This window comes from Antechinus flavipes, chromosome 2 (assembly GCF_016432865.1).
Source record: "Antechinus flavipes isolate AdamAnt ecotype Samford, QLD, Australia chromosome 2, AdamAnt_v2, whole genome shotgun sequence".
NCBI classification, from domain to species: domain Eukaryota; kingdom Metazoa; phylum Chordata; class Mammalia; order Dasyuromorphia; family Dasyuridae; genus Antechinus; species Antechinus flavipes.
Genome location: NC_067399.1, coordinates 640,949,992 through 640,967,741, shown reverse-complemented (window position 1 = coordinate 640,967,741; position 17,750 = coordinate 640,949,992). Strand labels below are relative to the sequence as shown.

Here is a 17,750-nt window from a genome sequence, read left to right as displayed (position 1 = left end):
ATTTGGGATAGGACTTCCCAAGCCACAAAGGCACAGATCTCCTTCCCACAGGAACCCTTCCTTGTTCCTACTTATGGATCCTTAATAAGGAATTGAGAATAAAATTTCAAATTTCCCCCCTGCAGAAACATGCAGCCAAGGGCCCCTGTTCCCATGCCGGGCCGCGGAGGGTCCTGTGTCTGTCGCGTGGCATCTTTCTGCTCTTTCTCCTGATCCAAACTGGCTGTGCCTTTTATTGTCTGCTCTTCAGGTGGGTGATAATGACTCCTATTTCTACAGAGAAGACTCTTCTTCAGGAAAACAAAACTCATCAAATCTTCAAAAAACCCTTTTAAAACGGGCATTTACAAATAGGGGTTTTGAGACCCAATCAGTAACTTGCCCAAATTTACATAAAACTCCTAATTCTCAAGGTATTTTCTAACAGATAATAGGCATTTATTAGGAACGTACTACATACCGAGCACTGGGCTTAATTCCAGTGATACAAAGAAAAGGTCTCGAGAAGCTCACACAATTAATGGAAGAGACAATATTTAAACATCCAAGCACAAACAAGCAACGCACCGGATAAATTGGGAGACAGTCTGAGAGGGAAGAAACTGGCATTCAGAGGGATCAAGATAAGCTTCTAGTACAAGGTGGGATTTTAGCTGGGACTTGAAGGAAGCCAAGAGGCTCAGATGGGATGGGAAAGTGTGCCAGGCATGAGAACAAAGATAAACAAAGTAAAGACGCTCCAAATCCCCGGATTTCAGAATCAGAATTAGGTTAAGGATTGGAAAGAAAGGAGGCAGCCCTCTTGCGAAGGGGAGGGACTAAGCATTTATTAAGCACCTACCATGTGCCACACACTGTGCTAAGCATTTTGCAAGTATATCATCTGATGTCTAAAAAAAGGATTTTCTATTCGATTCTAGAGGTAATAGGAAAGTAGTGAAGTTTATTGAATGGGGAGCAGGGTAGGGAAAGTATGGGAGACTATGGTTAGACCACAAGGGGAATTATATAGCAGAAGCTATACCCTTCTTTTATAGCTTTTTATTTTCCCAAATACATGCAAAAATAGTTTTCAACATTCACCTCTGCAAAACTTTGGGTTCCAAATTTTTCTCCCTCCTTTCCCTCCCCATCCCTCACCCCTGGACAGCAAGCAATCCAATATAGGTTAAAAATTACCTCATTCTTTTGCCCTTAGCCTGATTGCCCAATTGGGGTGCTCATGATTTAACAAGCCACAGATTCATAGAATTATGTTATTGTTGTTCAGTCATTCAATCCTGTCCAATTCTTCATGATCCTATGAACTATGTAACATGCTGGTGCTCTCCATGGGGTTTTCTTGGCAAAGTCACTGAAGTGGTTTGCCATTTCCTTCTCCAGGGACTTATCCAGGGTCATATAGCTGGAAAATGTCTAAGGCTATATTTAAATTCATGTCTTCCTGACTCTGGTCCCAGCCCTCTATCCATTGAGCAACCTCTTCATCGAATCATAGATTCTCAGAACTTAAAGATACCTTAAAGGTCCTCTCATCCAGCTCTCAACTGAAGCAGCCGTCCTCCTGAATCCTCTCAGATAAGTAGTCAGTCATCACACCTTTACTTGAACATCTCTAGTGACAGGGAACTCACTACCCACCCAGGAAGCGATTTATGATATATCTAGGTCTGGATTAGACCAACAAAAAGTTCCCATGGAATGGTCTCATTATTCAAATCAGTGCTGCCACATTTCCCTTGTGCTGACTCCAATGCCCATAATTTTCTCTAATTATAACTTCAAATAGTGAGAATTCAAATACATCCTACCACTTCAAGGAATTAATTATTCACATTACTCAAGACCTGACTACAGCTCTACCATTGGTGAGTATTTCCTTTATAAACCAGCTTTTTATCTGGGCTGCCTCTCAAGAAGCCCCTGAGTCTCTGGTCTCCGGGCCAATTGAACTCTCTCCAGTTCTTTAAAACAGTCTTTGTGTGTTATGGTCTCTAGTTCCCACCTCACCTGACTGCTCTCTTCTGACCCTGCTTCTCAGAGGGTAATCCTAAATAGGTTTCCTCCCAAACTAGGGAAAGGATATGTTTGCAAGAAATGGGAATATAGAAAGTCCACAGGAATGAAAAAAAAATTCTGAAGCATTTTAAACTATTGGTGGAGGCAGGGGAGTGGAAAAGGAAAGGGAAGAGAGGTTTTTGGGATTGCCATTGCCACGGTTGGCTCGGCTCGTGTCGCTCTCTCTTAGCTGGCTTCCTGTCGCAACTGCCTATCTTTGCTATCGCAATCTTTCTTGCCTATATTTGCTATTGCAATCTTTATTCACCTCTTCACTTCAATAAATATTGAAGATTTTTCCCTTAACCTGAATTCCTGACTCCGGCTGATTTTAAATACGCGGTCATTACATGAGGGTAAGATGAGGACATGGCAGCATCTCCAAACTCACCCCTGCTCTCAGATGAGATCAGGAGATTCAGCTCAGGTCAACAAATATTTGCCGAGTGTCTGTGTGCCCAGCCCTGTCTTTGTGCTTGAGAGAGGCAGGAAGAGGAGGAAGACACAGATCTTAGGAAGTTCTAAAGCCAGCTTGAGATGGGATCAAAGGAGATTAGACTTGGAATCTGATCACCCAGGCTCCAGTACCTGTGTGCCTACTGTGTGACCTTGCTCAAGTGATTTCTGAACCTGTTTCCTCCTCTGTACAATAAAAATAATACTTGTGCCGTCTACTTTATGCCATTGTTATGCTTTGTCAACTGTAAAGCATGGAGAATGTGAGGTTTAATGTAGCCTTGGAAAAGTGGAGAAAAGGCAGAGGCCATCCGAGAGTTTTCCATTCCATGATTAAAGACATAGACAAAGAAATAAGCATTTTATGTGCCAAGCAGTATGAGGTTCTACCCATGGTTGGATGATGATGCGCGATGGGATGAAAAATAAGGTGGAAAATATTAGCTCAAGCCAGTTTGGGCAAGGGCCTTGAATGTCATTCTTGGAAAGAAGAAACTGGATTGGCATATTAGACAATAGAGTTGCTGTGGGTTCCCAAACAGGAGAATGGTATGTGATTAAAATTGTTCATCAGGGTAGAGAAGGGTCTGTGGGGTGTGTAGGACAGATGGGGGCTTTGTGGATTTAGAACTGGATTGGAACAGATCTAGAACTGGATGGAAGCTCAGAGGCTATCGAGTCCAACGTGTTTTGGAGGAGGCAGAGGCAGCAGCCAACCACAGTAATTTCTCTTTTTATGTTCTGTCTTTGTTCACAGGTGGGAGACTGACAGGAACCTCAGGGGATGTTTTTCCAAGAATTCCCTTGTCATGACCCTTGGCTCAAAACAGCTGTTCGGGAACCTCAGCAGAACACCGAGACAGGATTCCCCGACCCCAAGAACCTGCCCCTAAACTCCCCACCTCAGTCAAACAGGCAAAGTCTCTAATTTGGCTAGGTATGCTCTAGCCTTTCTTTCATATGTTCTCCTTCCTTACTGTTTTCTTTCTGGGCATGTTTCCTTGGAAGACTAATTCAGGATGAACCCTCTGCTACATTAAAAGCATCTGGTGGGGTTTTTTCTTCCTTTGCCTCTCCTCCATCTATCACCCTTCTTTCCTGTAGCATCTTCCTTGCTGTGGTCTGATTATCACTGAAGGCTGTCACCCCCTCTCAGTTCCTGCCTTGCCAAATGTGACCTGAGGCTATCGACAATAGGAGAGATGAGCAAAAAGAGATGGGGGAGAATGACTTTCCAGAAAAAATAGCCTATTCTGTGCATTTAACTCCTAGACCCTTGAAAAGAGATAAAAATATAGATATTGACAATTCTGCTTAAGGATGAGACCCAAGAAATTCCCCCAAGCCATGACCCTCCCAAATGGACAGAAATGACCAGTCAAGAAGCTTAGAACAGAGCTGCAATCTATTGGTCTTCTCCAGCTCAACCATTTAATAATAATAAATACCAAGTGTAGCTTGTCTGTGCACTGTGACTTAAAATTTACCAAACATGATCACATTCCTTATCTTATTGATCTTTAAAGGAAACCTGACCAATATACAGGGAAGAGATTTTTATTCCATTTTGCAGATGAGGAAACAAGTGTAAGGAATCTATTAATATGATCCTGTCACATAAGACCATAGATTTGGGGCTAGAGAGAACCTTGGGGCAATCTAATTCAATCTGAAGTTAACTTGCTATGATCCAGGGGCTTGCCCATGATCACACAAATAGTAAAATGGCAGAGCTGGGATCTGAAGGAAGGTTTTCTGCAAATCCAGATCAGCATGCTTTCCACTACAATTCAGCCCTTCAAATAAAGGAAGCAGTATGCGCCAGGTCGTGAGCAAGATCACATAACATCTCCCATTATCTTGGTGTTTTACCCACCTTCTCCATCCCATCGGACCTGTGAAGTATTCCTGTGACACTGAAAGGGGAGAGAGGTTACACCCATTTTATTGGGGATATTTGAGGGAGGGAGAAGTGGTTTGTCCACAGTCAAGGTTATCCAACTGATGTATAGACTAAACGTAGATAGCCTAGATTAGAACCCTAACCTCCTGACACCTGGGATGTTTCTCTTGGGAGTATATTGTCTTATCAATTCACCTCCCATTATTCAGTGCACTATTATCTTAGAGATATGTCTCTTTGTTTTTATGGGGAGATTTATAAATGGATACATTTTATTTTTACATTATTAATGTTTCCTAAGAAACACTTGATTAACCCTTCCTACGATGCATGATTTCTTGAAAACAGTTAATCAATTGTTAATAGAAGAGAGTCTTGTGTCCTTGAGTTGGCAGTGGTACCAACACTGACCATTTTTGGCAAGTGTTTTGGGTGCCTTGCATGGCTAACTTTATTTAAACTGTTCACGTAGTCATTGGAGGCACATCTCCTTATGAACTCTCTGGGGCCAAAATGGACCTTGACAGATAATGAAATTTAACTCCCTGTCTCCTTATACAATTATGCCCAAGATATCCCAAAGCTGCTAGATAGTATGGTGGTTAGAGCACTGGGCCTCGAGTCAGAAAGATTTGAGTTCAAATCCAACTTTACACACTTTTGTGACTGTGGGCTTGTTATTCAACCCTGTTTACCTCAGTTTACTTATCTGTAAAATGAACTAGAGAAGGAAATGGCAATCCACTTCAATATCTCTGCCAAGATACTCTCAATTGAGGTCACAAAGAGTCAGCCATAAGTGAAATGATTGAACAAAACATTCCACACAAATAAGTGAAAGAACTTTTGAATAAAATACAAGATAATACAGTAATGATAGAACAAGAGTTGATATCAAAGGACCAGGGTTTAAATCTGGTTCTGCTCTTTACTTGTCATCTTCTCTGAGGTCTGAATTTCCTCATCTGTAAAATGGCTCAGGGGACAGGAGTTGGTTGCCTAAGGTCTTTTATAAATCTATAATCACATGAAAAAAAGCAACCATTTTTCTGGGACTGGTTCTAGTTTTTGGAACCTGGCAAGAACTCCTCTTTATCTACAATCCTTATGGTTCAATCCTTATTTCCTGCTATGCCATCATGTGTATAGCCAGATGTTAATAGGGTTCTAGAGAGTTGGAAGAACAGCATTGGGATAATAATGAGGAAGTGAGTCCCTTTGTAGAGCAGCTGGTGGAGAAGCAGATTGGGGAAAGCTATGCTAGTGACTGGAAAGGTTAACAATTGGATCTTCTCGATCCTCCTGTTACTGACCCTGTCTCATTCTCCCTTTGCTACCCTGTGAGGTTCCTGTCTATCACTACCCTCTTCTAAGAGGCTATGTAGAAAGTAATTTTTTAAAGTGTCAGAATTAGGAAGATATGGGCTGGGTTTGGGCTCCATAAACTCTGACCTGAGCTGTGAGTTCCGGATTTGCCAGGAAACCTAAACCCTTGACTCTCTCCTAGACTCGAAGCTGGACTGGATTGGACTCTGCAAGCTTTGTTCTCCCTCCCCCTAACCACATCCCCAAATGAATGATATCTGGACTGGGCTGAGTGAAGCACTGAGGATCTGGATTGGATTCTGGGTGTTTGATTCAACACACCTTTATTAAGCAAATACTGTATGCAGAGCAGTGCTCTAGGCAAAGGAAGAGTTTTAAAGTTTATATAAGATGTAGTCTTTGTTTGTAGTGTTTGTTCTCATTTATGAAACTTCCAGTCATGTGGCGCATAAGCAACTATAATATGATATAATTTATGGCAAGTAAGTGAGAGCTGCAGACAAAATACTATCACTATCAGGGGAAGAGAGAAAAGTTTGTTTATCAATCCAGCAATCAAGGAAACCTCATGTAGGAAATGTCTTTTTTTTTCTGTCTAGAGTTATTTTTTCAACATTTCATTTTTATAAGATTTCAAGTTCCAAATTTTTCCCCTTCCCCCAGGACAAGTCATATGATATAGGTTATACATGTGCAATCATGTAAAACATTGTAGAAATGTCATTTGAATTGAGCTTTGAAGGCTTATGGCTTTTGGGCTCTAGGCTGGTTGGTTATGAGTCATGTTCTAGGCTGAGGTCTCTAGGTCGAACTTCACTCTGGTCTGCCAGCTCTGTGATTTAGATCCTGGGCTAGAATGGGCGTTGTATTTTGAACTCTAGCCTGGGTTGGGAGCTCTGTGCTGAGTTGGATTCTAGGCTCTGGGTTGAACTTTGGCCTAGGTGAATGTAACCCAAAGCACTGATGTCTCAGCTCCTCTTACCTCTGATATAGCCTCTCATATTTCCCATTAGTGAATCACAGGAATTAAGGATGTGAAGTACATCTAATCTAATCCTCACACTTAAGAAGAGAGGATATTTGAGTCCTCTAAAGGGGAAATGGGACAACTAGGGAGATAGAGTGCTTGGCCTTCTGAGTTAAAATCTGGCTTTAGGCACTGCGTGACCCTGGACAAGTCAGTCAACTCTGTGTGACTCAGTTTCCATATTTGTAAAATGAGCCAGAGAAGGAAATGGCAAACTACTCCAATATCTTTGCCAAGAAAACTCCAAATGGTGTCACAAGGAGTCAGATGTGACTGAAAAATGAGCAAACAACAGAAAAGACAAATCAAAAAATAATTTGCCGGAGCTTACATAGGTAGCTGACCCCTGTCACATGACTCCAAATCTGATTCTTTCCACAGGTCAGAGACTCTTCTTCCACACACCTCTAGCCCATCGGATACCCCACAGGCAGCCCTTAATCCACTGTCATTTAACTCCCTCGATGAAGCTTGGGGAGGGGGGGAGTGTCGGGGGAACAGAACATGTGGTCTGGTCGCGTCAGTCCAGTGAACGCCCCCTCATCCCTCTTTAAAGAACTGGAGAAAGCTGAGAGAGAGGTTTGAGGACCGAAGGGAGGGGCTGACTCAGACACTGCTGGCCAAACTCGCTGGCAGCCCATGCCTAACTCCAGCTTAGGGGCTCAAGCCTAGCCCAGGGTGGGAGCTGTCCACAGGGGACTGAGTGCTGAAACTCTCCAGAGCCTGATAAGCAAGAACAGGAGAAAGGGTTGGAAGGGCTGCAGGGTTGAACGGAACTCCCCTTTCTCCGGAGTCTTCTCTCCTCAGAGATCCCCTGCCGTCACCCACTCCTGGTTAGGGGAGAGACATGGCGTTCATGGTGAAAACCATGGTGGGAGGCCAGCTGAAGAACCTCGCTGGGGGCCTGGGGGGCGGCGAGGAGAAGGGTGAAGGGGACAAATCGGCGGCCGAAGCTCAAGGCATGACTCGGGAGGAGTATGAGGAATATCAGAAGCAACTGGTAGAGGAGAAGTGAGTAGGGGAATCTCCCTCTGGGTTTTAATCCCTCCTGTGTATCCATAGCATTTTCCCCTCCTTAGGGACTCCTGGCTTGTCTACTCTCAGGGCAACCCCCCACCCCCACCCCAACCACCAATGGAAGATTCTATTCCCCTTTCCCATTCTCTGGGACAGAACCAGATTTCAGAGAGATGATTGGGGAATTTCTCCAAGATAAATCACCCCCAAGACTCCAGGAGCCAATTCCAGCCTGCCCCCAACCTCAGCCCCTCTTGGAAGAGCTAGAGAATCTGGGTTATTGAGAGTTAGTGAGTGAGGAAGAAAAAGTCTGGAGCCAGAGAAGGATGTGAGGGGAGGGAGGATCAGGAGGTCCCTAATGTATTTCTGATGAAACACATAATCCCTTAATCCGATTCCTACCCTCAGTGGGTTGGGTATCCCAACAGGCTCTCTGGGAACTGAGGGCTCAGGGGTGAGCATCAGGGACAAGGGAGTCAGAAAGAAACAGACTGATAGAGATTTACACAGACATAGAAATAGAGACAGAGACACAGTGCCATTCAGCAGGAATGGAAAGAATAAACCAAATAGGCATGAAAAAGACCAGAACAGAAACAGGACTGAGTCATGCAGACACTCTTGTACCCAACTGTACTCTAGGGGAGCCATATGGAGACCCATAGCAAAAAGTTGACATAGGGTTCTACTGAAGTGGGGAGTGAGAAGCAAAAAGCTTCTGGGGAAGCAACATTTTTCTTGCCTCTCCACTCCATCTCTCTCCCTCTCCCTTTTTCTTTCTCTCCCTCTCCTTCTCCCTCCTTTATCTCTCTCTCTCTCTCTCTCTCTCTCTCTCTTTCTCTCTCTCTCTCTGTCTGTCTCTCTCTTTCTCTTTCACACACACACACACACACACACACACACACACACACACACACACCTCTTCCCCTAAAGGGGGGGGGATAATGATGACCATAAAGAAGCTGAGAAAGACATCCAAGGAAAAAAGGTTTGAGATAGCAGAATCATGCCCCGTGAGCCCGCTCTTCTCATTAATTCTGCCCTGTTCCAGAAAACAAGCCTGTCCCCTTCTGTAGTAAATCAGCTTCCTGGCCACCTTCCCATAGGACCACAAGATTTAAGAAATTGATTAAGATTGAAACCCTTCCCAAGAGACCCCTCTGGCCCAATTCTTCCACTTAAAATTTGTGGAAACTGAGGGTTAGAGTCAGGAAGTGAATTTCTTGAGGTCAGAGAGAAGGAGGCTACTACTTACCAGGATACAACCCAGCTTTTCCGACTCCAAATTCTGTAATTTTCCTCCTATATCCATCTGCCATCGCAATGGAATTCAACAAACATTTATTAAGCACCTGTTATGTGAGATCTGGTGTGCTACCCAGTGGGAATACTTTCACGTTTCTATAGATCTATGATGTAATCTGTGTGGGCACACACTGCACTGGTGCAGATCCGGAACTATCCAAGCCTTCTCATCCTGTGCTGTTCTTATTCATATCCTTCCAAACACCCTCCACAGAGGATCTCCTCACTATGCTGGAGCCTTTCTCTAAATCCCTTCATGTTTTGTGGATGCTGGTGTATCATTCAGATGCCCATCTGTTGTCCTTCACTTTTTATACATGAGTGGCCACCCTCCTTCTCTGATCACATGCATCCTTGTCCATATCTTTTAGGCTACTTATAGAATCATAGAATTATAGACTGAAAGCTGGAAGGGATGTTTTCGTGTAATTTCAACATGCTCATTTTACAGAGGAGAAAGTAAACACCCAAAGAAATGAAATAACTTGCCAAGCATCACACAGATAGAAAGTTGTACAGTCAGGATTTGAATCTAGGTCTTCTGATTTTAGAGACAAGTGGTTTTTTTGTTTTGGTTTGGTTTTTTGTCCACTCTGCACATAAATAATCATTGGCAAAATGCTAGAACATACTTATGCCCATCGTATTTCTTCTCATTGTCCTTTGGTTCCCCTGCAATTTTGATTCTTCAGGGATCATGATGTTCCACTATCAACAACTATATGGCATCACAGGCAGAACATTGATTGGTGTTTTTTTAAAAAAATTAGGTGAGTTTTGTTGGAAGGAAGCAGCTTGGGATCATTGAAAGTAGTATGTAATTTCCAAAATTCATTTTGAAATCAGTTCATCTTCCATCCTTCTCCCAGATAGAGCAATAGAAATTGACATTGGGTTAGTATGTTTGTCTAACATTTGCCTATCTGGACAATATGTATTCTTCATCCATTTCATTTTCCCTGTGTGAATTGTTAAGTTGATCTTTTTTGAATGGCTGTGGATCTCCTTAAAAAGGTTGTCTTCAGAGGCTCAATGCAATTAGCACAGTGCCATCCATAAACACAAGTATCTGAAGATGTCATCATCTACAGGGAATTTCTTTTCCAACATGCACAGAGCATCCACCATGACAGTGGAAAACACTTTTGACGAATACTCATTTCTCTAATATAGTCTTCACTTATATTAAAAATCAGAAAAAAATCTCTGAATAAAGTTATTTCTATGGTTGCATCTATCAAGGACTATTACATGGCCTTAATATATATACATGGAAGACACATCATTAAAGAGAACCTTTAAAACTACATCTTATTTTGTTAAGTCAAATGCTTTTCTTGATAATCAAAAAGATAAATATAGTGGGTTCTAGTATTCTTTGCCTTGTCAATTGGATGACTGAAAATGCATTCTGCCTTAGAAAATATTCTGAAAATCTGAAACTTCTCCTATCACATAATATAGCTGATATTTTCAACAATATCAATTTTCTTGATATGTGTAAATTTTTCTCATAAAGAATTCATAAGAATGAGAAAGAAGGCAGTCACCTTTTAGAGGAATAAGACTGACACAAGTGATTTTCTACATTCTTTTTGAATCTTCTCTTGTTGAAAACAGCTTTAAAAACTTCCTAAGGGTCTTTAAAAGTGTGTCTCCTCCAGCAAAGGTTTCTTTTTGGGTATATTTATTCAGGACTGACTGCTCTTCCCAACTGCCACTTCAACTTCGACTTCCTCACTTAGCACATACAACATGGAGAGGTCAAATATGATCGTTCCACTATCATTAATAATGAGGATCGATTAGTGGAGAAATAGCAGATCTGTTGTACATTACATGTGTTTGCTGTTTAGCTTCATCTATAAATACTCAGGATGATCTAGCGTAGTTGAGTCTCACACTGAGTTTTCTGCAAATTTGTTTTCTTCTTTATTATTTTTTGCTGTTTTGTGAAGATATATTATCCACTCTTACCCTTCTCCTTTTTTGTGATGTTTTACAAATGAGTTTTTATTCCAAGCTTCAGTTGCCCTTTGTTCCTATGTTTCTCTACTTGAAAGAGGACATATATTTTCTGGCTGATGGAGTTCCTAGTTTCTTTTGTTCCTTCACACGACTGAAGTTACATTGGTTAAACTTTTCTAGGAAATAATACCTCTATTTTGAATTTATTTCCCAATTTTCAGTCAACAGCTTATTTAATTAGGTCTACTTAGAGCTATTATAATTATGCAAAGCATCTTCTTACTTTTAGCTTTTCTTCTGATTTGGGGTTGATTTTGACCTTTTCTGGTTCAGCTGAGTTGATGGCACATAAAGAATTGATTCTGAAATCACGCTCACATCAGAAGCCAATCTTTTTTGCTCTATTAAGAGAGAATTGTTTCATTTTGTGATGTTCTTTGGTTCCTATTATACTCAAAACCTTTCAAGAAGCTCCTTGAAGAAATAATGTTCCAGGTGCAAGGCTTCTGAATAATTTACACGTATAGGTCTTTGAGCTCTTCCATTTCTTAATCTCAAAACATTTTTCAACACATTTTTATCATCCTTTCCTTTTCCCCCTTTTCCCATTGAAATCATGAAGTATCAAATTATATGTTTAGTTTGAAGAATCTCATTCATTTCTCTCCTTTTTCATCATCATGAACAGATCTTGGTGTGAACTACAATCATCCCCATGGTGGTATTTGTTCTCATGTTTATTGTGTGCAGTGCAAAGAAAGATGGCTCAAATGGGGCTTCTTTCTGCTTTTTGGTGTCCAATGCAAACAACCTCAACCACCCTTTCCTTTGCCAGTTCTGAGGAAAACCTCTGAGAGATCGTTCCATTTAAACTATAGCATCTTCATCTTCACAAACATGTTTCAGTTTCTACAACAGCTTTTTGAAGCAATAACTTGCATTAGGATAAGACTTCTTAATCTTCATGTCACAGACCCCCTTTGCAATCTGATGAAGCATTTTTTCATAATATTTTTAAATACATGCAACAAAATAAATAGGGTTACAAAAGAAACCAATTACATTGAGACAGTCATCAATTTTTTTAAATTCACAGATCTTAGGTTAAGAGTTTCTACATTTAAAGTATTAGCAATTAAAATTTATAGACAGTAGGCAAATTATAATTTTTTATTCATAATAGTATTTTATTTTTCCAAAAACATGCAAAGATAGTTTTCAAAATTCACCTTTACAAAACCTTGTGTTCTGAATTTTTCTCCCTATCTCTTCCCCAAGACATCAAGCAATCTGATATAGGTTAGACATGTAGGTCTAAACATATTTCCATATTTCTTATGCTCTGCAAGAAGAATAATCTCAAAAGGGGAAAAAACATGAAAAAGAAAAAAACAAGCAAACAAACAACAAGAACAAAAGGTCAGCGTTGATTCACATTGAGTCGCCATAGTTCTCTCTTTGGACATGGATGGCACTTTCCATCTCAAATCTGTTAGAATTGCCTTGAATCACCTCATTATTGAAAAGAAGCAAGTCCATCACAGCTGATCATCACATAAACTTGTTGGTACAATATACAATGATACAATGTTCTCTTGATTCTGCTCACTTCACTTAGCATTAGTTCATGTAAATCTTTCCTGGTAAAAAATTATAATTCTTAATTTTAAAAGGACTGAATAACAATAGTTACCAAGAATGTTCCTAAGATAAAAGACTCAATGTTTTTGCCATGTTCATTTCCAAAAAAAAGTTTCCTTTTGGTGTGAACTGTCAGAACCAACATAGGTTTACAAGGCCCAAGGTCACCTCCTGGTTCCAATAAGGCATCAGAGGAAGATTTCTGTTCTTACTTAATTTCCTGCCCTCAAAGAGCTCAAAATCTAGTAAAGCAGTTCTTAATCTTTTTGGTGTCATGCAGCCCTTTAGCAGCCTGGACTCCTTCTCTATGTTTTTAAAAACATGAAATAACATATATAAGAATACAAAGGAAGCCAACAATATTGAAATATAGTTATCATTTTTTAAATGTGCACTTGAACATGTTTAACCTCTATTGGGTTATTTGCTGTCTAGTAGAGGGGGAAGGAAGGAATGAAGGAGAAAATGTCGAATACAAGGTTTTACAAGGGTGACTGTATTTTGAAAAATAAAAGCTATTTTTAAAAATGCCACAAACCCCAGATTAAGAACCCAATGTAGTAGAGAAAGCTGTTCAAAGCCCTTCATAGAAACCCTGGGCTCCTTCTCCTCTGATATTGCCCTTCACACAAGACTGATCTCTTAGCCCCATGTAGTCTGACTCCTGGTCTCTGATCTACAGGATGGAACGAGATGCACAGTTCACACAAAGGAAGGCAGAAAGGGCTACCCTTCGCAGCCACTTCAGAGACAAGTATCGACTGCCCAAGGTGAGCTGTCCACTTCCCACCCCACCCCCACTAGTCTCCTTGTTTTTTAGCTTGGATGCTGAACCTTCCTTTCTGTATAGGTTCTGGGGCAATGGTGCAGGCGGGCTGGAAGGCCTCCTGGAATATGTCCCCTCAGGATCACTCCCCCCACCAAATTTGCAGAGATGGAGTTGAAAACATTGAATTCGCTTAGGGCTATGAAGGATCATCTTCTCTTTCCTGTCTCTTCCTTAGCATCACACATAGCAGGTCATTAACATTTGTTGAATGAATGAAGGATTCCAGGGAGAATAAAATCTCTGATGGGCCAGGATTGCTCCCCTTCTTAGCCTTTTTAATTATGTACTCATCTCATCTCTCCCCCAAACTAGCCAGACTCCAGGACCTAATATTTGGGAGCTCAATTCCCTTCTGCCCTTCCCAAAATCTTACAGAATATTAGTGCTGAAAGAACCTTAAGTATCATCCAATCAAACTCCATCATTTTATTAAATGAAGAAATAAAAAGAAAAGAAAAATAAGTAAATAAATAAGAAAAGCTTATCTAGGGAAAATGTTGTGTCTAAAGTCACACGGCTTAAAATAGCACAGCAGAGACTCCAACCTAGGCATCTTTTCTCAAATCCAATCCTCTTTTCATCCAACCACTTCCAGAGACATATCCCATTGCTGTTTCCTGTATCAGAATATCCTAATATCTTTTAGCTTTCTATCCTCAGCATGAAAAAGAAATAAAATGTTTTGAGATCATATTGAAGGCTCATTATGTTCTAATGGTCATGTTGACATATTAGGAAGCTGAGGGCTCAATATATAGTTTTCTTCTCTTTTTCCAAATTTTATTTCTTTATTTTGATGAGACAATTGGGCTACACAGCTAGCCCAAGGTTACACTGCTAGTGAGTGTCAATATTGAGGCTGAACTTGAACTCAGGTCCTCCTGACTCCAGGATTAGTGCTCCCTCCACCAGACCACTAGCTGCTCTTCAATACCTGAAACTGCATCTTCTCCATCCCGATCCTTGTAGTACGAAGAAGAATAGAAGCATCCAGTACTAAGCAAGCATGTCATCATGACATACCCATTGATACCCACAGAAAGGAAACCTGAAGATCAATTAGCAAAACATTAACTTAGCAGCCATACGTCCAGCTCTGCAGTGACTCCACAGAAAAGATTAGCTGACCCAGTCCCCGCCCCCAAGGAATTATGGATAATTTGGGAAATAAGATTCAAATTTGGGGAATTGGGAAGCAGTCTGATTTTACAAGGCAGGATCTGGCCAAATGCAGGGTACAGCTTATTACACCACAGGCAGCTATTGTGCAGGCAATGGAGGATAGATAACTGTGCCCAAAGTCAGAAAGCCCTAAGTTTAAATCCTTCCTCAGACGCTTACTAGTTGTGAGATCCTGGGTAAGTCATTTAATTTCTTATATACCTCAGTTTCCTAATCTGTAAAATAATAAAATCATCTCCCTCCCAGGATTATTGTGAAGATCATACAGGCTATGTGTAAACTGCTCCACAGACCTTAAAGCTTTTAAATGCTGGTTATTATTCTTAAGTAGTCAGAAGTGGGGGAGGTCCCTGTGGGCTGAGGTAGTGAACTAAGTCTTGGAGAGTGGGACTTGAGTACAGTTTTGAATAAAGGGTAGGGTTTCTCTCTATTTTTTAAGAAGCAGTGTGAGGAAGGGGCTCATGCTCACGTGCACAGCAAGTCCACAGGACTCTACCCTCTACCCAGAGTTCTATTGTCTGGACTTGAGTTACTGCCCCCTCCATCAGTCCTTTCTCCCTTCTCTCTTCAACAGAACGAGACAGATGACAACCAGATCCAGATGGCTGGGGGTGACGTGGAGCTGCCCAAGGAGCTGGCCAAGATGATTGAAGAGGACAATGAGGAGGAAGAAGAGAAGGCTTCAGTTATTGGACAGTTGACCAGCATCCCCAACCTGGACCTCGGCTCCATCAAGGACAAGGCACAGGCTACTTTGGGAGAATTAAAGCAATCAGCTGAAAAGTGCCACATCATGTGACCCCCCCATCCTGTCCTCAGCCCCCCAGGGCTGTCAGTCTGCCCGGCCCTACCTCGGTGTGATCTGTAGGGATGGGGTGGCTAGGACAGGGATGGCTGGAGGTTGGGAGACCCAGCTGGCAGGGAGGGTATCTGTAGAACAGTATCACTCCCCTGGGGTCCAGGGAGGGCTCCCCTGGCGACCCACATTCTGTCTCTGAGTCCCTATTTCTCCAGGGTCCTCCTCCATCCTAGCTAGTCTGCCTTCTGGTCTCCACCGACCCCCACCCCCGATATCCTTAGCTCTGGTCCCTTATCTAGAGGATGGTTATATGGGGCTACTCTGGTAGCAAAGCCCCTCTTCCCCAGTCAAGTGTGGGGCTGACATTTAAGGACAAGGGAGAGCAGGAAGTTTTCCTAACCCATCCTTCAAACACACACACACACACACACACACACACACACACACACACACACCCCTGCAGATCCATACATATACCTAAAATACACAATCATAAACACAAAACCAAACACACACATACACACTAATACACATTAGCCAAGACATAGATTTCCATCTTTACACACAGTTCTTAGTACCCAGAGGCCATTGTACATACCGGTATTACAAATGTTGACTTGCAGACTCTACCTTGGGACATGGAAGCAGAAAGAATGGTAGGAGAGAGGGAGAGGGCAGGGACTGATATGCAGGACTCCTGGCTTCTTTCCCTGTTATTGCTGCATATCTTTGATCCCATAGTCTCCTTCCCATCCTGTGCCTTGAAAGTAGGAAGGATTTTACCCACTCTTCAAAGTCCAAGCCAAGTCCCACTTCCTTCAGAAATGATCTGTATGGATCCTTATCTGAACAAGCCCCCCAAACATTCAAGGCACAAACCATTTTGTGTGCCTTCCCCCACCCCCAATTCCACATCCAAGTGAGTCAATGCCTTGAGGGTATCAATCCCAAAAGTCTCTCCCTCTATTAGGAAGTTTTGTCTTCTAGAGTCTCACATTTTGAAGGCTTTACCATCTCAGCCTTTGGAAAATCCTATACTGACACACTTTTTTTTTTTTGCCTGCACTCTGTTTTCCTAACTGAAGTTTGATTTTACTGGGGGATTGAAGGGATGTAGGGTGGGCCAATGGCAGTCCCATAAGAGTGTTAGGACATTGTCTACCTAGCCAGTTCACTTGATGTCCTCAGCCTTCTCTCAGTCACATGTGTACTTGCACATTGCCAAATGCTCTCCATTATTACCAGGATCATCCCTTGTGGAGCTCTCAAAGCAAACCCACACTCAGGACTTAATTCACTTGCCTCTGCCCAACCCATTGGGTGAGACTGAGGAGTGTTTCCCCCCTTTCTCATTTTCCAGGTGAGGCAACTGAGGCTCTGGAGGAAGGGAAGAAAGGATTCCCCTCTCCAACCCAGCTTTGGGACCAGCCCTCAGCGCAGATGATCCTACAAAACCTAAGTTTCTCTCGTTTCCAGTCAGAGTTTCAAAACCAAGTTTTTGTGTGGTTTCTTGAGTACAGGGGGCAAGGTCATGTTAGTCATATCTAACTGAGATAAGCTGGGCTCTGTTCTTTCTGGCCAAAGTCCCTAATCCTAATGTCTTCCCTTTTTCCAGTAGAAAGCCATTTTGATTTTATAACTCAAAACTCAGCGTCTTAGTTTAATGAAGAATAAAATCTCACATCATGTGACTCTTTTCTTGTATTCTAACAGATGTCCCCACACCACCCACCTTGTCCAATCATGCTCCTCTCCTCAGTAGAATCGGTCGCCAAGTTCTGCCCTCACAAGCACTTTCCCAGACACGCATGAAAGTGATGGAGAAGTCTTCAAAGCCATACTTAAATAAAAACAAATAAAAGTGGTTTTGTAAAATAAAACAATTACAGGTATCAGGAGATAGCTTAGAGATGTGAGTCTCCCACCAGAGGGTTCTCTCCTGATTTTGAGACATCTTTGAAAAGCATATCTGTTCAAATGAAATAACATCTCCACAGTACGATAGAAAGGTGAACTCATGTTCTTTATTAATGAGCTTACTCCGGATCAAGGTCCAGCAAAGGAGCCTAAGGAGGGGACAAAGCAATGAACAGAGAAGGAGGAAAGAGCAGAGTTATGGAAACCCCAACAACATTAGTTGTCATCCTGGTCTAGCTTATCACAGATCCAGGCCCTAAACCCTGTATTTAGCCCCCTTGCACAGAAAGGCTCCAGGGTCACCTGGGACAAGTTAATTCCT

General features: G+C 41.9%; 1 protein-coding gene across 1 annotated transcript; it reads left to right on the top strand.

Annotated features, from left to right (window-relative positions):
- Positions 1–7,369: 7,369 nt before the first annotated feature.
- CPLX3 (complexin 3) lies at positions 7,370–15,943 on the top strand. Its single transcript, XM_051973991.1, has 3 exons — positions 7,370–7,781; positions 13,384–13,471; positions 15,287–15,943. Exons 1-3 carry the CDS (start codon positions 7,618–7,620, stop codon positions 15,509–15,511), a joined length of 477 nt encoding a protein of 158 aa, XP_051829951.1. The 5' UTR covers positions 7,370–7,617; the 3' UTR covers positions 15,512–15,943.
- The last annotated feature ends 1,807 nt before the right edge of the window (positions 15,944–17,750 follow it).

What these genes read in the sequence shown, in the direction of transcription:
- CPLX3 (XM_051973991.1), top strand. Translation starts at nt 7,618, where the DNA reads ATGGCGTTCATGGTGAAAACCATGGTGGGAGGCCAGCTGAAGAACCTC. An exon ending in AAGCAACTGGTAGAGGAGAA is followed by an intron (nt 7,782 to 13,383) that starts GTGAGTAGGGGA and finishes TCTGATCTACAG; the next exon opens with GATGGAACGAGATGCACAGT. An exon ending in ACAAGTATCGACTGCCCAAG is followed by an intron (nt 13,472 to 15,286) that starts GTGAGCTGTCCA and finishes TCTCTTCAACAG; the next exon opens with AACGAGACAGATGACAACCA.